General features: G+C 31.4%; 3 protein-coding genes across 4 annotated transcripts in view; 2 read left to right on the plus strand and 1 right to left on the minus strand.

Moving 5' to 3' along the window:
* The window catches only part of LOC127714277 (tereporin-Ca1-like), a 210,999-nt gene that overhangs the window by 106,931 nt on the left and 77,176 nt on the right, over positions 1-26,892 (plus strand). The window lies entirely within an intron of this gene.
* LOC127714279 (tereporin-Ca1-like) overlaps positions 1-26,892 on the plus strand; it is a 398,353-nt gene that overhangs the window by 94,715 nt on the left and 276,746 nt on the right. The gene's annotated exons all lie outside the window — the stretch shown is intronic.
* LOC127714273 (collagen alpha-3(VI) chain-like) lies at positions 11,991-26,804 on the minus strand. Its single transcript, XM_052220333.1, has 5 exons — positions 26,680-26,804; positions 21,400-21,945; positions 20,950-21,048; positions 20,188-20,281; positions 11,991-12,638 (listed from the first exon to the last, which is right to left on the minus strand). Exons 1-5 carry the CDS (start codon positions 26,744-26,746, stop codon positions 12,392-12,394), a joined length of 1,053 nt encoding a protein of 350 aa, XP_052076293.1. The 5' UTR covers positions 26,747-26,804; the 3' UTR covers positions 11,991-12,391.

Raw genomic sequence — 26,892 nt, forward strand, 5'->3', positions numbered from 1 at the left:
AACAATGTCTCTACCATGTAAAACGATCTCTGAAACCATTGGTTTGATTTAATAGCCTGTCATATTCATTCTGGTGTTGCTATCCATTTTGGGTATAATTGGCGTTTCCGGAAAAAGTAAATTTAGAGGCATTGATTGAACGCTAGCACTATATGGTTCGCATTGATGATACTGCCACTGCTGGAAAACGCTAAAGCTTAACCTTAAGCAGGAGCGAATTCGACTTACCCTTCCAAAGCACAATTGATCTTCAGCTTTTTTTTCTTTTGAGGGAAAAGTCTTTAATTTTCTACGTAGTTTGTATGGGAATTTTTTTTCATCTTTGGCCACGGGTTTTTTTTTTTAAATCTTGATTTCTTATTGTTCCTGGGTATGTTTTGCCCTTTTTATAACTTAAAAGTTTCTGTTCGGTCATATTTTATTTACAACGCAACTCCACTTTCTTTCTCAATAATTTATACATCTTCATATCATATATCAACGTGTTAAAGTACAAACATCTAATATATATATTATTTTAAAAGTAATAAAAGCATTGTAAGAATCTATGAATTTTAGTGAAATTGGATACACAGAATATATAAAATCGTATGTAGTTCAATAAATACAATAATCATCATATAATGTTAATGGTTGTTACAAAAAATAAAATAATAAGGTACTACTTCCAACGCAATCAACAAGAATAATCTTTTGTTTGCCAAAATTTCTTTTAAAACAAACCAGAAAACCAATTCAAAAAAACGTTCTTTTTTGTTTTGTTTATTAACACTTAAATAGATTGAGTAACTTTTTGCTGCGAACCGAATGTTTATGCGCAAGGGTAATTTGTCATTTCGAAACTACTGCGTCTAATGAATACAGTTTAAAAAGTCTTCAGCTATTTCATCACTTTTACATTATTTTCCAAAATGGTGTACTGTACTGATAATGCCAGTTAAAGAAATACAAAAGAGTATTTTCCCGATTATTTTCTTTCATCATATACATTTATCTAGTTTATATGGGGGACAAACAGAAATATAGACAGGACCAACCAATACTAGCGGATATAGGAACAGATAATAGATTCGTTAACGATTTTGAGAAAATAAAGAGCCACTAGAAGCACAAAAACACACATTGTAGTACGTACAAAAGGTACCAAAAACTCGATAAAGATATTAGGCTTATAATTTGGTACGACAGACGTGCGTTTCGTCTTCATATAACTTATAAGTGGCGATAAAAAAACACAATTCCAAACGAAATTCAAATACGAAAATCAATAGCATCATTAACCGAAGATTCCGAAAACTAGTATATTCTTACAAACACAGCAAAAACATATTTGTAAAACTTAACACTGTTTGAAGTATACAAAGTAACAAAATCATATCACTTGACTGCAAAATATAGATTCCTACATTATATAATCACTGCAAAATATGTATAGCTATATCATATGATCACTGTAAAATATGTATGGCTATATCATACAAGAGTGCACACGCTGAAATGTCTCGCCTACTATACTGACCATTGATTTTATGTTGATAGTCCTACATATAAAGTTTTACTACAAGTGTCACATTAACATTTATGATCCAAGAAAATGAGGTCAAGGTCAGATAAATCAAGCCAGAAATACATGTACACCTTTATTACAATCATTTCATGCACAGAATATAGATGACCTATTGTTTATAGTATAAAAGAAACAGACCAAACCATGGAAATTCTATATTGACCAAAGAACCATGAAAATGAAGTCAAGGTCAGATGAACCCTGCCACTCGACATGTACAATTTAAAATCATTCCATGCATCAAATATAGTTGACCTATTGCTTATAGTATCTAAGAAACAAAGTTAACCAGGAAAACTGAACATTGACCAATGAACCATGAAAATGGGGTGAAAGTCAGATGATTCCTGCCAGACAGAAGTATACACCTTACAATCATTCCATACACCAAATATAGTTGATCTATTGCTTAAAGTTTGAACATAAGCAATGAACCATGAAAATGAGGTCAAGGTCAAGTAAAACCTGCCAGACTGACATGTACATCGTAAAATATTTCCATGCACCAAATATAGTTGACCTTTTGCATACAGTATTAGGAAAACAGACCAAAACACAAAAACTTAACATTGAGCAATGAACCGTGAAAAAGAGGTCAAGGTCAAATAAAACCTGCCAGACAGACATGTACATCGTAAAATATTTCCATACACCAAATATAGTTGACCTACTGCATACAGTATTAGAAAATCAGACCAAAAAACAAAAACTTAACATTGAGCAATGAACCAAGGTCAAGGTCAAATAAAACCTGCCAGACTGACATGTACATCGTAAAATATTTCCATACACCAAATATAGTTGACCTACTGCATACTGTATTAGAAAATCAGACCAAAAAACAAAAACTAAACATTGAGCAATGAACCGTGAAAATGAGGTCAAGGTCAAATAAAACCTGCCAGACAGACATGTACATCGTAAAATATTTCCATACACCAAATATAGTTGACCTACTGCATACAGTATTAGAAAATCAGACCAAAAAACAAAAACTTAACATTGAGCAATGAACCAAGGTCAAGGTCAAATAAAACCTGCCAGACTGACATGTACATCGTAAAATATTTCCATACACCAAATATAGTTGACCTACTGCATACTGTATTAGAAAATCAGACCAAAAAACAAAAACTAAACATTGAGCAATGAACCGTGAAAATGAGGTCAAGGTCAAATAAAACCTGCCAGACTGACATGTACAGTAAAATATTTCCATACACCAAATATAGTTAAACTATTGCATACAGTATTAGAAAAACAGACCAAAAACACAAAAACTAAACTATTACCACTGAACCATGAAAATGAGGTCAAGGTCAGATGACACCTGCCAGTTGGACATGTACACCTTACAATCATTACATACACCAAATACTGTAGACCTATTGCTTATAGTATCTGAGATATGGACTTCACCACGAAAACTTAACCTTGTTCACTGATCCATGAAATGAGGTCTGACAGGCATGAGGACCTTGCAAGGTACGCACATACCAAATATAATTATCCTATTACTCATAGTAAGAGAGAAATAAACATTACAAAAAATCTTAACTTTTTGTTCAAGTAGTAGCTGAACCATGAAAATGAGGTCAAGGTCAATGGACATATGACAGACGGAAACTTCATATCATAAGGCATCTATATACAAAGTATGAAGCATCCAGGTCTTCTATTTCTCTGGAATATTAAGCTTTTAAGAATTTAGCTAACGCCGCCGCCGCCGGATCACTATCCCTTTGTCGAGCTTTCTGCGACAAAAGTCGCAGGCTCGACAATAATCACTGCAAAATGCACATGACTACATTACATAATCACTGCCAAATATAAATGGCTACATTATATAATCACTGCAAAATATGTATGGCTATATTAACACAATCACTTCAAAATGCACATGACTACATAATCACCGCCGAATATAGATGGCTACATTTTATAATCACTCCCATATATATATGACTACATTACATATCACAGTCAAATATAGATGACTACACTACATAATAACTGCCTAATATAGATGGCTACATTGCATAATCACTGTCAAATATAAATGGCTACATTACATAATCACTATCAATTAAAAGACAAAACAAAAGAGTTCTCATACTTTTGCCTACTAACAAAATAGGCACTAAATATGATATTTTCATTATTCTAAAGTAACTTTTTATATAACTTTCATTAAATAATAAATCTAATTTGTCAGTTTCTGTCGCCTCTACCGCCTCTTCTACCTCTCCTCCAGCAGCCTCTAGGGCCTCCTCTATTAGGACGTGAATCAGACGAACCAGGAACATATTTCGGACGGCCAAATTCTCCTTTAAATGGTTTGAAGTTTTCATTCGGTTCATTATTTATCTTGTTTTGTTGCATATTTATTCCAAATGTTCCTGCAACCTGCTCCTGATGATGAACAATATTTCTCTGCCTAATATGTTAGCACTCTCAAGGCAACAGGGAAACAATAAACATAACACACATACAACATATGACATAAATTATTAACAACATCATAACATTTTCATTTCTACTGACTTAGGCTTTAATAATTCTTAATATTTTCATACAAATATAAAATTTAATGATTTTTTTTTATTCAACATAAGAAATTATACATAAACATCAAATATAGATGAATTTCTAGACTGTGTAAGTTGGCCATTCATATCAGTTTTACCAGTAAATGTTGCCTCCCTATAAGATAACGGTTTTGGAGTTCCTAGGCTTCTTTGGGTGTATTGTATTACCATACAGTCTTCTTTGCTCATTGGTGAAGCTTTCTTCCTTGATCTGAAATACATTGTTTTTATTTTATAGCTGTGTAACTAACATTCATGATAGCAGAAATGCACTCGTGTCTAATTATTTCCTATTTCCATACCCGATAATCGGAAGTACATTAATAAAAGATATTAACTTGGTGAATTTGAATTTTCTTAAGCTGTATCAAATAAACAGAGTATGTCTGATGAAATTTCTTAAACTGTATCAAATATACAGAGTATGTCTGATAAATTTTCTTAAGCTGTATCAAATATACAGAGTATGTCTGATGAATTTTCTTAAATGAATTATAAAGAGCAAAGAACGTCCATTTTGATGCCACAAAATTCACTCTTTTCGAGGAGTGAACTTACCGTAATTTTTTACGCACACAAAATAAAAGTATCAGCAGGAGAATAAGAAATAAAAATGCTATGATTATCCCTATTGCTGTTCCTGTGCTGAATGAACTACTAGTACTTGCAACGATATTTTCTGGCTTTTCTGAAATAAAAGAAATACGATAATATGTTTATTAGTCAACTACTAGTAATACGAAATGAGGAGATGTGGTTTTATTGCCAATCAGACAACTATCCACCAAAGTAAAAGCTGAGTGTCAATAATCAGTTATAGACTACCGAACGGCCTTCAACAATGAGAAAAACCCATATTGTATAGTCAACTCTGATATTCAGTACGATGAAGTTATTATTCTTCAAGCATACATACATACATACATACATACATACAGGAACATTGGATTTAGTCTATCTACCTTACGTTGCGTAACAATAAAATATAAGGATGTCAAAAGGATGAAATTAATCTAAGAATTAGTTTTTCTGAATATTTTGCATATTTTATCCAACAGAACAATGTTGATCTATAACTAGTTAAATCAACTCAACACAAGGGTTAAGTAGGTGAAAATATAATAAAGGATATTATATCTTTTGTCACTTCTGAAAAACAGAAAATCGGACATTTTTAGTTGAGATTAGGCTATACCGAAGGCAACGCATGAGTAGGAAAATGTAAATGTAGAATAGCCAGTCAAAAATGCTCAATCAGGAAAACTGCAGAAGATTGTAGTATTGTGTAATTTCATTCGCATTTGATTATATCTGATGTGAGATTTAATTAAAAAAACTTATTAGTTTTGTCTTTAAAAAGATTACATATTATATTGTACCTGAACCTGTGATAATATGAAATGTTGATAAATCTGTAGATGATGTTGATCGAGCTGGAAATGAAGTTACAACTACTGTTGATAAAGTTGTTACTTGCGCGGCCTGATTCATAGTTGTGTCTTGCCCTAATGCGGTTGTGTCTGTGTGTATAGTGGTTTCTGATGTGTTCAATGTTTTCTCCGAAGTGGTAGTATATGGGGCTGTTGTAGTTTGCACAGCAATACTTGTAGTGTCTAATATAGTTGATGATATTTGCACAGGAGCGGTAGAGTCAGAGATTTCTGTTGTTTGCCCAGCAGTACTGGTTGTTTCCAAGGAAGTTGATATTTGCATTGTAGGGGTGGTGACAGTAGCTGTTTTTATTTGTTCTGTTGTCTTGGTAGTTTCTAAGTAAGAAGTTGCTATTTTCTCTGTAGTTGTTGACTCGTATGTTGTTGTTTGTTTTTCAGTGGTAGTTGTTTCATCCAAAGTAGTAATATGTTGTTCAGTAGATGGTTCAACCATGGTTGTTCTCATTACAGTTGATGTTTCGGTTGTCGATGGTTCTTCTTTATTTGTCGTTGTAGCTGATGGTGATGTAGTAGTTTTCTGTGGTGCTTTTGTCTGAAATGTTGTTGGTATAAATAAAGGACACCCTTCTGATAATGTAGCATTCACTGTCATATCTGTTTAAAATATTAATAGAACCATGAGGAAACCCATATATAGCCGTTGGATTTTGGCAATCATTTTTGAATAAACATATAATTAAACTAAAACTGTACTTATTTAAAGAAGAGATGCGGAGGATACCAATTAAAAGGGATATTCAAACTCATTAGTCGAAAAAAGACTGACAACGCCATGGGAAAAAGCGAAAAACGACAAAAAGGACAAAACAACAGAACATGAATGAACACAGTCAAACGTTTTGACAAATGGCAAATGCACCCATAAGTGTTTATATTCGTCACATGTGTAAATTGTATTTCAATTGTTTTTATTGCGCTTATCTGAATCATATGAGCACATATATATATATTTTCATAACATGCGAGACGAGACCAATATATCATAATCAAATTAATATATAAGCTCTAATCTAATTTATGGAAAAGAATTACTTTCTAGGTTTGTGATTTTTCATTTTGTTGTTTTTCAAACACGTTATCAGTAGCCTAAACTGACTTACATGTAGAACAGACTTATTTACCATGTTTACTTTTATTTTGTTAAAATGTGCTGATATGCATGTCACAGTAGCAAAAAAAAAAAAAAACAAAAAAAAAAAAAACAAAACAACAAAAAAACCAGTTAACATGCACTGCCATGTAATTAGTTGAATGTTATTTTTATCTTAAATATTAAATGTATACATTGTGAATGACACCAATAAAAAGAGCATGTTTCTTTATAAACGTTATATTGTTTATATACAATTCATATATATATTTTTTAATCATTGACATTATAAGAATCAAACTTATATGTTACACATTCAGCGTATTAAGATCTAGATATACTTCGCACATTCCTAATGTTTGTTCCGATAGGAATCCGTGTTTAACATTGCATATACTTCACTTACCAAGTCTAATTACCAGAGTAGGGACCAGGTTACATAAATAGACATAATCCTGTACAGATAAGGCGTAGTAGCTATCGGGGTCATTGGCTATATCATTAAGTTCATCAGAATCTTGTGTCGACCCTATGCCTATAGAAAATATTTCGGCACCAAGTTCTGACCGTGTACGATCTGCCATAGTTACAGTCTGGATATAGTTCAAGGAAGCACCATCTGTTAAAACAACAACAGCCCTTTCAGCTCCAGACCTTCCTCCGCTACTTTCGTTAAATGATGTTGTAAGAACGAATTCCAACGCGTCAAATGTGAAAGTACCACCATAAGATGTCATGTTACTAAGACTTTCTATTGCAGATAGTAAATCGGTTTTGTTTGGAAAATTTCCAAGGTTGAACTCTTCTGTGACATTATCACTGAATGTCACTAATGATATCAATGTGTTGTTGTCTCCAATTGTCAACCACACAGTAACGTTATAGATGAATTCAATAGCATCGGTAACGTCAGATGCATCCAAACTACCAGATCTATCAAGAACAAATACAACATCTGTAAGAAAATTAAAGATATTATTATTAAACTGCATGACCCTTATACCCATACAAACGCCCAGATATATCAAGAAAAATACAATATATGCAAGGACATTAAACATAAATATTATGATCATTAAATTGTATAACACCCTTATACCCGACAACACAACACTTATAAAACAACACATGTAATCATCAAACTTTATGCCCTCATACCTATAGAAACTCCCACATCTATCAAGAAAAAATACAACATCTGTAAAAGAGATGTGGATGGTATCGAAGTGATGTTCAAACTCATAAGTCGAAGACTTAACTGACAACGCCATAGCAAACACGTTAATAACAGACTACAAAACAAGACATAAAAAATGCTTAGCAACACGGACACCACCATACACCGGGGTGATGTGAAAAATAAATCATATAAACTGTTTAACGCTTATACCAAGTCAAACGCTAACATCTGTAACATGTGTAAGAACAATAAAGATATGGTCATGAAACTGTACGCCCCTTATTCTCACACAAAGAGCAAAACCAGATATGTACAAAAAGATACAATCATTATACTGTATGCCACTTATACCCATACAAACTCCCATGAACTCTATCAAAAACATAAACAACATATGTAAGAAAATAAAGCATATGATCATTACACGGTATGCCTTCCCCTATTCTAAATCAAACGACAAGATTCACAATAATAAATACAATATAAAGATATGGTCATTATACTGACTAATAAAAACTCCCACATCTACAAAGAATACAACACAAGTGAGACAATGTTTTAACATAAGATCATTAAAGTATATCCCCTTCATCTAATCATAATCAATATAATAATAATAATAATAATAATAATAATAATAATAATAATAATAATAATAATAATAATAAATCTTCTTTATTTTCATTCAAGTAAAACAAAAGACTTATGATTAATACATATACAATAGTATTGCATAGTGTGATTATCCTCAATATTGGTTGATTTAAATTCTGAAAGTTCCATTAATTTATATAAATATATTGTATTTAATTATCTTTTTTTTTTGTTATTTGTTTTGTTCGGTTGTTATCACATTGACATATACCTCACACTATATTTTGTTCATTTAGCATGCATTTCTTTTTCTCGCTTTTACATTATTTTTTTTATTCTCGTGTTTTATAAATTGTTAAAAGATCACAATAATAATGAACATATAAGAAATCATAATTATTTACCTTTTGGACCTTGACAAGAAGCTATATAAATTAAGATCATTCCTACAAATATCCTATGCATGTCAAAAATTAAATGTCCATTTTAAATTGAAAAGTAAACATTTAAACATTTAGTTTTGATTATTCTCTGTATATTATTTGTAATTCATTGTTGATTATTTTTTGCTTGTATGGTTCATTTGTAAATTGAAATTAATACCATTGCGGTTTGGTTAACTGTGTCAAATCAATTGATAATTAAATGACAACAATACACAAGAAAATTATATGATATTTCTAAAGACATTAACACTTCAAACAAAATTTGAACAAAATTTCCCTTCTGTTTCATTTCAAAATATTTATACATTCATTTGTGCATGGATATCTTAATCTTTACACTAACGGTAACGGCCGTTTTAAAGAGTTTTATGTTTCTCTTCAAAATACTACTACTGCATGTACGTACATTGTAGTGAACTAGTGAGGCATTATGGTTAAAACAATATCAATACATATTTACATTTATAAATGTTTCATCCATTATTTTGATAAGTAGATAATAATAATATGATGTATTTTAAAGTAATGTTTATTTCCAATAAACGCAAAATCCAAGACTGCATTCCATGTCAACGTTTTCACTATGCATATGCTTGTTTAAAACAGATTAAAAGAAAAGTTTTATTTGCAAAAAGACTGCAAAATATAATTTAATGAAAAGGCTATAAACGTCAATACAGGTCAGAGAAACAAAGACTAGCACTGGACAAAAAAGTTCATCTCAGGGCAGGGTGGAGGGACCAAGTAAGAACAAAGAACTTTTAATCCAATACATAATGTTGGGAGTGCCACGCCCTGTACGTTAAATAGCTCGTTAAGGAATTGCAAAAGTGACCTGTTGCAATTTTCTTTCCATGTCCAACATATTTTCTTTTTCCAGTCCAAACATCCCCCCTTCATCGATCCGGAAGATCATGTTGCTGGTTCTATAAATTGTTCACGTCCGGAATATACATGCAATATTTTCTTCTGAATTTTAAGATAATAAAAACAATTCAAATATGACGCCCTTAAAACGCTTTTTAAATACGAATGTTTGATACATTATGTTAATTTCTAAATGAAAAATAACGAAACATATGGTATGGGTATGTCGCCATTTTCCTCAACTGTGAATACTTTTGTGAATGGTAATATATTTTTAGTTACCAGCAAATATTTACAAATTACACAAGGACAAACAATGCAGTCTCACACACCATATGCATAAAAATTATATACAAATATATATGTCCATTTTATTTTGCAATGTAGTATTTCTTTAATTACTTGTATTGACTGATTATGTGAAGCATAGCAATTTTGTTAAACCAAATTTTGCCATCGGCTTCGCCTCGAGCAAAAAATAGTTTCTTAGGAACAACAAACTTGCTATTCACCTCATAACCAGTCAATTAGTTATAGGGTGATATGTCATCTGATCGTTAATGTCATAATTTGTTTTGTTTGTTCCAATTTACTTGCAGTTTTGAATGAACAAGGAAACAAATAAACAAAGCGATTATGCTTCATGCGCTCTTATATTGCGATTGTACTTCGGAAAAGATTAAACATAGAAAATGATAAATAATAAACGAAGAAAGGATCTTAAGCAATGTTGATAATCTCAGTGCAGAAAAAGAAACGAAACATTTAACTTTAATAAGCGTACGACGAATTGTTTTTAGAAATAAAAATACAAGTAACTATCTAATCATCAAGATTACCGTTACCAGTGAGTGCATGTATATTGAGCTTAAAGAAAGGTTCATCTGAACATTCTTTTTGTTTGCTTAGTCGTTTAGTTTTGGAGAACATGATTCATTTATTAGTTGTAATTGACTTTGAACTAGCTTTCAGTAACTCCGAGTACTCTTATTTCGATGCTTTGTGTCTATTCTTTTTGTGTATTTTGTTTTTGTGCCTCGTACCGATCTTTAGAGTTGGACCAATTACAACTGATTTTACAGATGTTTCTCATGTGCTGTTGCGCCACTATTCAAGGTTAAGGGTGGGTTGAGCGCTCACAAACATGTTTAACCCCGCCATATTCTGTATGTGCCTGTCCCAAGTCCGGAGCATGTAGATCAGTTGTCGTTAATTCATGTCATATTTTCTTTTCGTAAATGGTTTTGTAATAAATTATAGGCTGTTAGTTTTCTCGATTGAATTGTTTCACATTTTTCATGTCGGGGCCTTTTATAGCCGACTATACGGTAAGGGTTTTTCTCATTGTTGAAGGCCATACGGTTGGCTATATTTGCTTACATCTACTTCATTTGAACTCTAGTGAATAGTTGTCTCATTGGCAATAATACAACATCTCTTTGTTTTTATATTATAAATTAATATAACCGTTGCGTTAGAGAGAACTAACTATTTTTCACAAGCTCAGTGTGTTTTCTATATTGTTCACTATGTTGTTGTTTGAAATCTATTTCTGTGTTTAGCGGAATCTACAATAGTGTGATGTGGCATGGTGTTCATATCTGCGAATTAAGTTACAATGTATATTATTTAGCTTTCCTTTACTCCAAGCAAAATTATATGTTGTTTTCATTGTTGTTCATATACCTGAAGTCATGTTTTTTTTATATCGTTCTTATTGATTTATTTACTTTGTGGACTGATTTTGTTTTTTCTCTGTCCATATTCTTCGTTATTCTATACAGAGTGCGATAAATGGATGGATACATTTTGTGTAAACTGTACCACATTTGAATGTGCTTATTGCTGCATGTTGACTTCTATGTGTTTGCTTGTTTTGTGTTGTTTTGTGTAGTTTTGTGTTTTATTTTGTTTAGCTTCATATTTTCTTCTACTAGTTTCTCAATTGTTTCTAGAAGCAGAACAGTAGGATAATAGTATCAAATCTCTATTATTGTCTATTTTCAATCTGATTAAAATACAGATCTTGTGTGTCCAAGCTTTGCTTAGACACCAGATCTGTTTGTTAATCATATTGATCTATTTTTTTTATATAGACTTTAATATTATCCTAGTCTACGTATCTATCAATGGACATTAGCTTCTTTGGTTATGCATATACTGATGAATAGTATGCTAAGCAGTTTTCTGCGAGTTTAATTTGTAGATCGACCAAGTCACTGTTTTTATTTCATGGATAAATAAATGTCTTTCAAGGTACTAAACATTGAAAACAAATTCATGAAATACAATTAAGTATTATCATTTTCTAACAAAAATTCACATAAGATACATTTTAACTATCAAACCAGGCAAGAATATTAACATGAACAGAGTTTTGTCGTAAATGTTATAGAAATCTATAGTAAATGTCCATGATAACGTATCGTACAGGGAAAACATTTTTTTGCGATATAAATTAGATGAACAAAAACCTGAACCATTACATTTAACTTCCCTTAAATTTTAGTTTAATCAAAACTGGAGCAGGTAAAGTTAATAAAGTAATACTGAATCAGACTGTACATATATAAGACACCTTACATGGGCACTGTGTAGTTTATTTAACTCATTGATTTGATTTAGATTCTGGTGTAAACTGAAACATATCTCTGTACATAATAGAACTCAGAGATGTTGTTGATTCTCGATTCAATGTAAACATAGACGATTCTGCCAACTCTTTGTTCATTCCTGAAGTCCACCCGTTGTTTGACAGTATTGAAGATTCTCTAAATATAGGTTTTCCTTGTACTGCTGGAGTGTCGGAAGAAAATTCGATGTTTTGGTATGCTTCATTTTTCTCCTTTGGTTTCCTGCAAAAGGGAGTTCCTTTAATAAATCATTTAACAATGCAAACAAAAAAGGTATCTATTTTGTTTTACTACTTCTTGGTCGAATATTATGCCACGGGTTGTAGACCTGAAGTAATTAGGGTATTATAATAGGCAATGTCTTTGTACTAGTAAATGCATGCTTTTACTTCGATATATTGATATTTGGGGAATTTTCAACCAACTAAACTATGTAGAACTTGTAAGAACTCTAAGGTTGCTGTTTCTGCGAACAGGTATATATCATCTATAATGAGGTACTACTGAATTGTTTTACTAGAGTATTACAATCACGTTTATGCTAATTTAAAGCTACAGCTAATTACCAGAGGGGTATCTTTATTTTTATTGTTGTTAGTTTTATTGACCTTTCAACTTTGTATTAGGTTTGGACTTCCAAATATTTTGGTCACGAGCATAACTGAATACAACATTATTCGTGAAATTGTGACAGTGATATTTTTCATTTACATCTAGTGTGAACATATAGAAACTTTAAGAATTATTTATTTCATTTAATTTATCTTTCAGACAATTCTTCTGTTTTCTTTCATGTCAGTCATGTTAATTTTAAAAGACTTTTAACTACATGTACAAATGTATGTGCTAATTACAACGCTTTTTACATTACGCACCTTATAATCCGTTTGTCATTGTCCATTGTCTAAATACTTTCACGATAAGTTTATTATCTTAACAATTAAGATGCTTTTGTATTTTGTTGGTTTATAGCTAATGATGTAATATTACGTGTAGTAGATAATTCAATTAAGATTTAGTGTGACTTTTAGTTGGGAACCCGACAGACTAAGGCACGGACGTTGAATTGATATGCATACGGAAACCCGTAGTGAACAAAACATGTATACTGGACTTTGCCGTGTATTTACATGTATGTTTTATACTGTGTTTAACAATACTTGTAGTTGTATTTGAACTTGAATTAATATAACTTTTGGTATCCGAATTAATGTTTTATTTACTTATACTGTGAGCTACTCCCCAGAACAGTTGTTATAGCAGGGTCGTCCAAAACCCCTGTTATAAATTGTTGGAGATACCCGGGACAGTTTGCTTAGTTTTACACTTGTCAGACAAACTGTTGAGAAGATTCGTACCTACGCTCTACCAATAATGACGAACTATAAGATGAGTACGAGATTTAACTGGTGGTGTCCGCCGGAACTTAGGAAACAGTGTCAACGAAATTTAACAAATTCAACTGGAAATATTACCGGTGAGAACAGTGATTTTTCGGACAATCTATCTCCAAATTATAGTCAAAGGAATTTCCTTAATCAAATCAAATGTTATCGCTGTAGAGAAATAGGTCATTTTGCTAAGAATTGTACGCGCGACAGGAAGATTAAGTCTTCGAAAAAGATAGAGAGGGACCGTCAAAGGCTGCTGCAGTTTATTCAAAAACGAACTTGTTCTGACTTTCCTTTTGCCGAAATAGACAATGCAAAGTTCTACGGGGCTCTTAACAATTCATATTCGTATAATTCTGGACAAAACATTTCTTCAATTAACACTGTCGAAACTGAATTGGAGAAAGAAAGAGTTTTGAACACAGAAAAAGAAACCGTTATCAAAGGATTAATTCAAAGGGAGAAAAGTTTACAAAAACAGTCTAATCAACAAAAGGAACTACTTGAGAAATTTAAGATAAAATTGGCAGAAGACCGAAAGATAATATGCTCCTCCGAAAAAGAAATTATGCGTTTAAAATCAGAAACGGAAAGACTCACAGATTTAATTCAATGCTTCAAATCAGAGCTAGAAAAGACTCTACGCGAGGAATATCGTTTCGCAACTATTGTGCGGGACCGTGAAACTTATATCAAAGAACTCCAAAAATGTATCGTGGACAATGATGTTAGTTTCCTCGGCAAAAAGGACGGATCTCTCAGACTATGGAACGAAGGAAAATATTATCCTGACTTCAATAAAGACAAAATAATAAGAATTGGAGGACCTCCCCATTTTATGCTTTTCACTAACATAGGACATGACTTACGGGAAGAGTTTCTAAAAGGAAACGTGAAGCCGAATTGGGAACAGTAATGCGCAGACTCTGGGGACAGAGTCTTATTCGATCCGGGAGGGAATTTGTGACAGTGATATTTTTCATTTACATCTAGTGTGAACATATAGAAACTTTAAGAATTATTTATTTCATTTAATTTATCTTTCAGACAATTCTTCTGTTTTCTTTCATGTCAGTCATGTTAATTTTAAAAGACTTTTAACTACATGTACAAATGTATGTGCTAATTACAACGCTTTTTACATTACGCACCTTATAATCCGTTTGTCATTGTCCATTGTCTAAATACTTTCACGATAAGTTTATTATCTTAACAATTAAGATGCTTTTGTATTTTGTTGGTTTATAGCTAATGATGTAATATTACGTGTAGTAGATAATTCAATCAGAGACATATAATACAAGAGATTCGCAACTCGGCGAAATCCCGTAATAACACGCGGCCACTAGTTCAACCTCGCGAGATCTCCTTAGGGAATAAAGTCATTAATAAAAGTATTTAAAGTACTCGAAGTAAGGACGAATGTTTACGCATAACATAAACTGTTTCAGTGTTATCAAATTTATCATAATTACTTAAATAATTTGAGTACATATATAATTATTTATTTTAATGTAATTTTGATTTTAGATTTGTATTATTGAAAAAGAGACATAATTTGATAATGTATTAAATAATTAACACTTAATTGATAAATTGTGTTAGAGTTCATTTTATTTGATAGTTACATAATCGGTTTAAATTTCTATTGAATATACACTTGTCTCGGAGACATAATTTCACAGTGTGACATGTATATTAGGTTTGAATTATTCGATGACCAGGTAAATCACGAACATGTTATAAATAATGAGTTTTAATTGACACCTTGTAAACAAGAAGTTGTTACACCACAGGTGTCCACACTCTTTCCAAAAATACAATTCACAAAATGTAAAATTAATTAATGTGGAAAAAAACTTAATTTATTTGTTAATTAGTTGTTAATCATGATAGGCTTTGTTTTTTATTCTTGATATTTATAAATTATTAAAATTTTATTTATTTTTATATTCATCATTTATTGGGCTTGCATTGAGTTTTTTCTGTAGGATTATCGGTAAATGTTTTATTTCTAAGTGTTGTTTGACAGTTTCATCATAGGCTTGTGTGACAGAGGAAAATGCAGCTTCGTTTATTATTTTGGACTTTGATATAAAATTCTCAATTTTGATATTTTGGACTTTAATTCTCTGTGTTTCATAATTCTTTTTAATTATGTTTTCGTTTCTATTTACATTTAATATCCAGGACTTAAAATCAACATGCTTTGAAATGCAATTTAATTCTCAGTTTGGACATTGAGTGACATGTTTTATTCTATTGGCTAATTAGTGACATTATACCTTTTTCATTATTATATATTTTTAAATATCATAATCAGATTAGTAAATTAACTTTATTCTTCAAGTTCTAAAAATAGTTTAATCCTTGTCAGTGAACAATATTACTCAAATTAATTGTTATTTGTTATGTCTATACTTGTCAATTCAATTGTGTATAAATACTTGTTTATAATTTTTATAAGCAAGATTTGGACTCAGGACTTTACACTGAACACAGTCCATCTGTAATAAAAGTATTAGTATTCCATGCTGAATTATTGGTTTATTCATCGCTAGTTCCAGAGTCTCAACAGTTAGTTTTCACCAGAGTTTCAGTGCCAAAGTTCTCATTGCTATTCACAGCAATCGTTCGTTGTGTGATCAGGTGCATCACACACACACAGTTTCAGTAACAAGAGGCCATTCAGTTAGGCTCTTGTTACAAACCCTACAAGTCACCCAGTTTCCCCGGTGACAGATTGGTAAAGTAGCATTTTTGTTCATATTCATGTATTTTGCGTTTATACTTTCCAGTTCATAAATTACATTATTTTTATAGATATAGTTGAAGTCTTAACAGTTTATTTAAATTAAGTTAGTTTGCGCACTCGAAAGAGAATTCTTTATACAAAATATATTCAATAATAGTTACAAGAGTAGATTCTTTTAATTCAAGTATTTTCTATAGTTTCAAGAGTTCAGAATAAGTATTCAATTAGTTTTTGTAAATAGTTTTATTATTTTTAATATTCGTGTCTCAATATGTTTTATTTAATGTGCGTGTTTCGATATGCTTTATTCAATTTCGTTCAATCTATATTCCTTTAGATAATTAAACGATGAGACATTTTCATGCATTTTACTATTTTAGTTCGTTTAAGCATTTAGAAGCAATTTTGTATATAGTTAGTTACGGTTTTCTTTTAGTACTTTAAGTTCTTTTATTTTTGGGTCATTGTTCATATCACTGCAGAGTTACTCCCCTTATTGAAGTAGCGTTTATTTTGACAAAACAGAAAATGATGTGTTCTTCATTTATTCGACTATTCAAGGTGTTTTATAGTGTTCAATTATTCATATTATTATGCGTAACATTCAATTCCTCACGCACATACGTCATAAACATTTTCTCATGGCAATTATTCATTCAAACGGCCAGTGCATAGAAAAGGGGGGTGCTCTTGCATTTATGTTTATTTTGTGTTTGTCAGTTATATTTACCTGGCACATTGTACATAGCTTTTGGTTGGCTGTTTTATTTGATTTAGAATTACATTAATTGTTTATTCAGAAACAGGTTTAAATGAGATAAACTTACTTTGGCATTGTTTCCATAGAAACTGAAAAATATACTATTCAAATTATCTCCCTTCATTTTAATTTCATTCCCCCTATTCAAATTCATATTTATTTCATTCCCCCTATTCAAGTTCATATTTATTTCATTCCCCCAGTTCAAGTTCATATTTATTTCAAGTGAGCTAGTCTTTCCCCCTATTCATTTAAAGTGAACTATACTTTTGGGTGGGTTAATTATTCTTATTCGCATTATTCAAATACCAGGGTTACTGATATATTTAATTATATTCATGTTTCTATATGTATGTTTTCATTACGTATGTTCATTGTTCAATGTATTATTATTATACACTTGCATTCGTGACCAGCAAACAATAAACATCTATTTTAAAAAAAAAAAAAAAAAAAAAAAAAAAAAAAAAAAAAAAAAAAAAAAAAAAATATGTGACAGAGGAAAATGCAGCTTCGTTTATTATTTTGGACTTTGATATAAAATTCTCAATTTTGATATTTTGGACTTTAATTCTCTGTGTTTCATAATTCTTTTTAATTATGTTTTCGTTTCTATTTACATTTAATATCCAGGACTTAAAATCAACATGCTTTGAAATGCAATTTAATTCTCAGTTTGGACATTGAGTGACATGTTTTATTCTATTGGCTAATTAGTGACATTATACCTTTTTCATTATTATATATTTTTAAATATCATAATCAGATTAGTAAATTAACTTTATTCTTCAAGTTCTAAAAATAGTTTAATCCTTGTCAGTGAACAATATTACTCAAATTAATTGTTATTTGTTATGTCTATACTTGTCAATTCAATTGTGTATAAATACTTGTTTATAATTTTTATAAGCAAGATTTGGACTCAGGACTTTACACTGAACACAGTCCATCTGTAATAAAAGTATTAGTATTCCATGCTGAATTATTGGTTTATTCATCGCTAGTTCCAGAGTCTCAACAGTTAGTTTTCACCAGAGTTTCAGTGCCAAAGTTCTCATTGCTATTCACAGCAATCGTTCGTTGTGTGATCAGGTGCATCACACACACACAGTTTCAGTAACAAGAGGCCATTCAGTTAGGCTCTTGTTACAAACCCTACAAGTCACCCAGTTTCCCCGGTGACACTTGCATTGAGTTGTTTTTTAAATGATTGTCGGTAAATTTATGGTTTCGTCATGTTCGAAGTGTGTATTGAGAATTAATATTTTAAGAAAATTACAATTAATTTCTCACGAAAATAAAGCTTCATTCATGTGCACGCAATATGGAAAATTCCGATTTTATTTCGTGGGATGACAATCTTAATAGTTACGACTTAGATATACTCCTAGTTGAATAAACTGATAACGAACTCTTTGTTGATAGTGAAAAGGACGAAAACATAAGCGAGAGACCCACCAACAAAAACAATTGACAATACTGCATACATAGATCAGCTGTAGATGGATATGTGTGTCCTCGAAGCAACAAAAAATCTATAAAAAACACAACATTGAAGTGGGAGCCGAGGTCATACATCAAAGCAAAAAGTAAAAAGTATTTTATAACCTTATTTCCACGAGACAATCATTTGTAGTGGTTTTTGTCTATTAATCATTTGTAGTGGTTTTGTCTTTTTATTCTGGGGCAAAGAGATGGCAGTTTAAAAGTAAGATTGTTTATGTGTATACATATACAAATCCTTGGTGTAAATAAAATCTTTTATTATCAAATATATATATATATATATATATCTTTTGCAGTCACCATTGAAATGTCCTCAATACGTTTTTACCCATAAATCCATCGGATTTATTGGCTTTCCGGTGGCCACGTCATTTCATTGGCTGTTATATAGACTCTACTAGAGTTGCGAATCTCTTGTATTATATGTCTCTGATTCAATTAAGATTTAGTGTGACTTTTAGTTGGGAACCCGACAGACTAAGGCACGGACGTTGAATTGATATGCATACGGAAACCCGTAGTGAACAAAACATGTATACTGGACTTTGCCGTGTATTTACATGTATGTTTTATACTGTGTTTAACAATACTTGTAGTTGTATTTGAACTTGAATTAATATAACTTTTGGTATCCGAATTAATGTTTTATTTACTTATACTGTGAGCTACTCCCCAGAACAGTTGTTATAGCAGGGTCGTCCAAAACCCCTGTTATAAAATACGCACATGGTGTTGTCAGATTGGTACCGTTAAAGTGTTATAGTTTGTATCTGTTTTTATTTTATTTCCGGTTATTGCTTTTAAGTTGTTATATTTTTGAAAGTCCAGCATTATAGATATACTTATTATATGATATTTATTGCACTGTAGACTTTCTGTTATCTGTTTATTTTATGTGATATTACAATTTGCTGGTGTACATGTATATTAACAGATTTCGTCTTAGGTAGCCTTTCCTTTGACCAAGTTTCTCTCTAAGCTTAAAGCTAATCAAAATCAGCTGCTTTTGGTTATAATTCACTCGTGTTCCTATAAATTTAAATCTTAGAAAACTGCTTTTGTCTATAGTAAGTAATTCTCATAAGCATTTCATGTTCATTTATACACATCCATTGTGTGGTATGCTATATATTTTTCTATAAACTTATATACACCAAATATATTTAGATTTTACTGTTAAACGCCACCTTCAGCACTATTGTGCTATTTTGTGGTGGTCAGTTTTTATTGTTGAATGAAGCCAAGTGATACAGTAGTTTCACTTCTTAGACCACTCGGCCACCGAGGCCCCTATTTAGATTCTAAAAAGTTGTGTAGTACCTTTTCATATCATCCTTAAAGATTTAAATAAAGGCATACCTCTTTTTCTTTTTCAGAAACAAAATACAACATATCAATAATAGAATGATTAGAATAGCAGAAAGGATTGCTGCAATAATCCATACCCAATTACCTGCAAAACAAATTAATGACAACTATAATTTTCAATTGCAAAAAAATAGGGCAATACACATAATAGAACGGACTTCAATTGTATAAAAACGATCGAAGACGTTCGGGTTAAAATTTTTTTTTTTAAACCCAAAAGCAACAGAATGGAACTTTAATTGCTTGAAATTCGTTATCCAAACGCCACGCCCATGCCTCATTACAAAGTCAAGACGGTCCCTTCCAAAACGGCTCATAGCACTGGTTTGATACACAAATTTTATAGGTGTATATTAAACAGTTGTGAACTGATAATACATCTTAAGCACAGAAATCCACAACAAAGGCACAACGCTTGTATTGCTAGAGTTCATCTTGTAATACTTACTAACAAGTTATTATACAACCCTTCCCCAGGTTTTTCATTTCATTTTTCGTTGATATTTAAATAAAATTTACTTGTAATAGTTGCACTCTTTCGTTTCGAAATTTTGTAATTCTTTCTTTAGAATACCAATGAATTGTTTGTTCCTCGTTGGTTTTTTCAGAATCTTAAATGTTACAATTAATGGCACCTTGCATGACCTACATATCATAAAAAGATTTTTTAAAATGGACTCATCTTATTTTGATAATGGGCATTAATGTTTAGAATTATTATATGATAAAAGAAAAAAAAATTTCTTTACGTACTCGATGAGCTATCGGTCTCTTCTAGAACTGCAGCGGCTTCTGTTGTAACGCCAGGTTCTAATGGACAATCACTAGCAACGCTGGCTACAGCACCTGCATCTGTAAAAACATTTCATTCCATTCATTTGGATTATAGAAAAAAAAAATTCACGAAAATGCGACACTCCTGTAAAGAGAGAGAGAGAGAGATTATAAAATAAAATTAGTTCAACTTGAAATAAATTGAATGATTTTGGAGAGAAGAACTGACAGTTTGTCCATGTTGCCATTTTATGCTGACTGGCATATTTTGCATGCGTTATAAAAAAAGGTTTTACTAAGATAATGAAAACATACCTAAATTTACTTTGCCTTTACACAAAAGACTTTTAGTATTTCAATGTATAATTCAATGAACATATTTTTTTAGATATTTATGATGAATGATTATTTTCAAATTCAGATACTTACCAAGCTTTGGAACTAAAGACGGAATCATGTTACAAAGATATACAAAATCGGAAACAGAATGCACGTAGTAACTGTCTGGGTCGTTAGCAATTCCGTCAATTTCGATTTGGTCAGGCTTACTTCCAACTGCAATCGAAAATAATTCAGCAGACAAATCGTTACGCAGCTTATCTGCCATAGCAATAGTTGCTACGAGATCAATTGACGCCCCATCGGTCATTACAACAACCAATTTTTCAGCTTCGTCACGTGCCCCATCAGACGTTAATGTGCTATTGCGCACGTGATTCAATGCATCATAAGTATAAGTCCCGCCATTTGTTGACATCCCTTTTAAGTTGGCAATTGCAGACAATAATTCTTCTTTTGTAGAGTAATCGTTAAATTTTATTTCAGTTTGCACTTCGTCATTGAAAGTGACGATCGAAATCTTTACATTATCGGAACCAATGTCGAGATATGACGTCACATTATAAATGAAGTCTATCGTTCCATTTATATCGTCTGATGTTAAACTTCCAGATCTGTCTACAACAAATACTATATCTGAAGAAAAAACCAACAAGTTGTTACTAAATAAAATATAGAATAAGCATAAATTGATCTTCAATTACAATATATAATACACGTAGTATGAATTAAATGATATGTTATTTATAAAAAAAAAAAGGATAACAAGACTCGCCACAAATACCACACAGTACAACGGATCACACTCACCTCCGATACCCGATTAAAAAAATGACACAAAAAAAAGACTTACAATAATGAATAACACACATATACATACATAAATATATTGCGATGTGGTATGATTGCCAATGAGACAACTATCCACCAAAGTTCAAATGAAATGGATGTAAGCATTATAGGCAACCGTAAGTTGCCTTCAACAACGAGAAAAACCCATACCGTATAGTCGGCTATAAAAGGCCTTGAAATGAAAAATATGAAACAATTCAATTGAGAAATCTAACGGCCTTATTTATAACAAAACTATTTACGAAAAACAAATATGACAGATATGAACCAACGACAACCACTAAACTACAGGCTCCTGACTTTGGACAGGCACATATATATAAAGAATGTAGCAAGGTAAAACATGTCTGTAAGCACTCAACACTCCCCTAACCTTGGACAGTGGTGTACCAGCACAACATAAGAACAAACTATAAACATCAGTTGAAAAAAGCTTAACTCATCAGATCGATACGAAGAAAAACATAAAAAAAAAAGAAAGAAAAAAGACACTAAGTACAGATCTAAGATTACTCGCAGTAACGGACAGCTAGTTCAAAGCTTATAAAAAACTAATAAAAAAAGATCATGTATCTAAAACTAAAAAATCAATCAGTACACATCCAACATCTAATGGGTTTAGTGTAAAGACGTCATTCACAGACAGAGAAAAACATGACCTTGTGCAATGTCAAAATATAGATATCGACAGATTGCTGTACCGTGAAAGTACATACATTTTGTAATTATGTGTAATATTTAGTATGGTTTTAATTTACTGATAACAAAATCAATATTTATACCAATATAAACAATATTCAAAGATTTTATTACAGTGTTGAATAGGTAACCTTTTAGAATAAGTTTATTTAAAGGATTAATAAGTTTACCCGGATCGTATCTAAATTTCCGGGCTCAGTTTACAACATCACCGTAAAATTTAGGATGTGCTATTCCGTTTGAAATAAGTTTTCTACAGGTACAGCCAAACTTGCAAACCAAATCTTTGTATATATGGAAGAATTTAGTACAGGTTTTAAGTACTTTGTGGTAACGAAATCCCTGACTTAATAATTTTCTAGTAATACATAGATTACGCCCATTGAAATTCAAAACGTCACTACAGACACGAGCATAGCGAACGAGTTGGGATATATAAACACCGTAAGACGGTGCCAAAGGAACATTACCGTCCAAAAAAGAAAAATTAGCAATAGGGAAAGAAAAATCATCCCTTTTGTCGTAAATTTTTGTATAGAGTTTCTGGTGTTATATTGAAATATCTAAATCTAGGAAAGGACAGTTATTGCTGTTCATATTTGATTTATTTAAAGTAAGTTCCTTTGGTTAAATTGCAGCAGTATATTAAGAGCATTTTTGATTATATGACGAATATATCAATTAAATGGAATTTAGACGGTTCTTTACTGACATAGTCTAGACAGCCTAACTGGTGTTCTGCGATTATTACAATCCAGTTTACGCGCGCATTAACTTTCCCTATTGATGTATGACTAAACCATAACATAAAATCGTGCATAGTGCAGCTAATAACAAGATTACCTCTAAATTGAACAAGGAAATACGTATACAAAAAGCAAATAATTAAGAAAACGTCAAAAAATGTCGCTCTCATGATTAAGAAGCTATTAATGGAAGCTATAGCTGTTGGAATTGATACCTTCCGCTCGAAACGTAAAATATACACACCATACGTGCGGCAAAAGGAACATTGTCGGTCTAAAAGGAAATATTTGAATGAAAAGTTGAAATGTTTCTTATTTATTATTTTTCATGTTTGTACCAGTTATGCCTACATATCTATAAATGGACGAGATTGACGGCGGCTACATGTATCATTAGCTTTATTTAGCTGAAATTCTTTTGTAAAATTCATCCAGCATACTGAAAAATCAAACAAACACAAGCTACCTTATCAGCCGGTTTCCAAGGCAACCAGACAGCCAACAAACATCCCATTCAGAAAAATAAAACTGAAAGTTACAATAAGACCAATCAACCTACCTCCTCCCCCGGGCCCCTCCCCCTTTCCGAGTCAATGTGGATAAAAGGAGAAATGGGGTATAAATCAAGACAGGAACTCTTTTGTGATGTTTTGAATGATTAAAAAGATAAAACTTATAATAATAGGATCTTCTGCCATTGTGTCGTTTGAGAAAAAAAAAACGACAAATAAAAAACTAGATATAAGCAGTCAAAAAATAAAATTAGTTTCTGATTTGGAACAGGCACATTAACTCATATAATTGAACATTAAAAAATTAAGCATAAATTAGTTACTCTATATGATATAGTGTATAATGTATATTTTATTTTATATTTTAAAACAACAAGCAAAAACCTTCGAAAAAAATAATTCAAGGTTGTTTAACATATGAATATCAAATAAATTTTTTATTTTCAATTTGTAGCAATTCTGTTCTGTATTTTCTTTTGAACAATTATATATTTGCCTAACGCAAAAGTTAATTCATTAGGAGATATGTGTATTTGCCTAACGCAATACACATATCTTCTAACTTAGTGAATTAACTTTTGTGTATAATGGAAATTAGCTTAATCATGCGCACGCTGTGATTACTATATAAGTCTACCTTACTCCCGAATAGTTCTAATTTTCAATCTTTTTCTGAAGTTTACAAATTTTTACTTCAAAAACAACAGGGTCTGACCTTTAACATTTAAAAAAAGTATATAATTGGGTTGCACCTTTGTTTTAAACATCCCACGACATGTACCTACGTGCACATTAGGTAATACTAAATACATGGATAACAAAATATTTGAAAGGTTAACTTTGTATCGGGTTATTTTTACAAATTAAAAACACGGATATTTTTTATCTTCTTTTCACAATTACTTAAAACAACACTAAATTCAAAGATGCTGAATTTCTCAAAACGTGGTTACCTACCTAAAAGCATAAAATCTTATCTGAATCTTTTCCAGAAATATTTCCGTGTATTTATTCAGCTTATTTGCACAAATATTTATTTTAATAAAGTGTCAAGAAGATTTACGGATGTAGATAAGTGCACTGAAAGTGAGAAATGTGCTCTTACTTAATTCATTATCTGTATTGTGTGGGTATAATACTTTATCAACCGATATATGTTGGTATCAAAAACTGTTAATGCAAGCCATGCATTATTTGATTTTGTCTTTCAACTGTTTTGGTCCGAGCGACACTGATGAGTCTTTTGTAAACGACATGCGCGTCCGGCGTACAAATCAGCCTGGTATCGTTGATAACTTTTATTACATACAGGTATGAATTAAAAGAAGATGTTGGGAAACAAAACCCAAACGACATCTCAAATTCAACATCCTGTTTTCAACCTATAACCGTATCGGCCATATATTAACAGAGACTATCAGATTAATTTACGGTTTTGGAAGACCTTTTGTAATCGGTATCTGCTTTATCTAAGGTTCTTTGAAGCGAGAATGCCCTGTGAAGACGAAGACGTGTTACGTGTATTAGTTGTTTGGTCTTTTTCATTGGTCAAAACTAATGTTTTATCAACAATTTAATGTCTGCTGTAATGTTGGCCATTTAACATTATAATTATACGATGTTAACAGAATGCTGGTCGAACTTGAACTTGAAACTTCTTGAATAGATGAGAAAGTTCTGTCCGACACACCTTGAAGATTGAAAATCTGAGATTAGGATACTTGTAGTGTCTATTTTGAAAATGATTGAATTATTTATGTTCATCCATCACATTCTTAAAATTGAATAAACGAGGTTCATGTAGAGCCTTTTCCCCATGAATTTGTTTTGCATACAGTTACAAAAATTAAAAAAAGTTGTTAAAACCTACAAAAATTTGAAAATAAGGTCTATGCAATAAACTTTAAAGAATTATCAACAATCTCACACATTTTCATAAAATCAAAATGTTATTAAGTTCTACATGTACATGTACATACACTGTGTTTTATGAAATATTTGCATCGAAGGACATCTCTAACTAAAATGAATAAATTTGTTTAAAAAGGCAATAATATGTAGAAATGCCCAGAATAGGATTTTGGTACATTTTAGATACGACTCAAATTTTGTCAGAATCTATCAAAATTACAATTTTTAACCATCTTAAGGCATTTTCAATTTATTCAAATATTCAGAAACTCGCAAAAATTGTCTATAATTGCTTACATCCACTTTATTTGAACTATTGTGGATAGTTGTCTCATTGGCAACCATACCACATCTCCTTATTTTTATATTAAATTCATACAAATACATAATTTATGAATCTTTAAGTTATGAACTTGTGAATTTAAGTATAGATCGAAGGATTTTTCAACAATGTCTTTGTGTGTGAAATAAATCCATGCAGGGGAAATTGGTCCTACATGTACATATTTGTACATTGTGTGTCTTCTCCTAACTACTAAATGTTCCAATATCCAAATCGTCTTTCATTATACAAATAATAACTTCGCTTCTATTTTTTTAAGCACAAATTTCAAATTGAAATCAACTACATTTTTAGATATAAATATTACCTTTCTTTGCACACTCGAACAGATGTAGCAATTTTCCAAACGTGATGAAAATCAAATAGACTTTCATCGTTCGAAGTTAAATCATAAAATCATAATACGTCTCACCCACTTCGCACTTCATAATATTTTTAATTTTCACGCTTATTAACGAACACAATAACCGGTATATTTACTGTCTTTGTTAATTGATTAACCGATTGTATTGAACTACAG

This window comes from Mytilus californianus, unplaced genomic scaffold (assembly GCF_021869535.1).
Source record: "Mytilus californianus isolate M0D057914Y unplaced genomic scaffold, xbMytCali1.0.p SCAF_9, whole genome shotgun sequence".
NCBI lineage: Eukaryota > Metazoa > Mollusca > Bivalvia > Mytilida > Mytilidae > Mytilus > Mytilus californianus.

Excerpts from the sequence above, each read along its gene's own strand:
- LOC127714273 (XM_052220333.1), bottom strand. The coding sequence starts at position 26,746 with ATGAAAGTCTATTTGATTTTCATCACGTTTGGAAAATTGCTACATCTG. Across the intron at positions 21,946-26,679 it reads GTTCGAGTGTGCAAAGAAAG|ATATAGTATTTGTTGTAGAC; the intron begins GTAATATTTATA and ends TTTTTTCTTCAG. Across the intron at positions 21,049-21,399 it reads GTCTTTAGTTCCAAAGCTTG|ATGCAGGTGCTGTAGCCAGC; the intron begins GTAAGTATCTGA and ends ATGTTTTTACAG.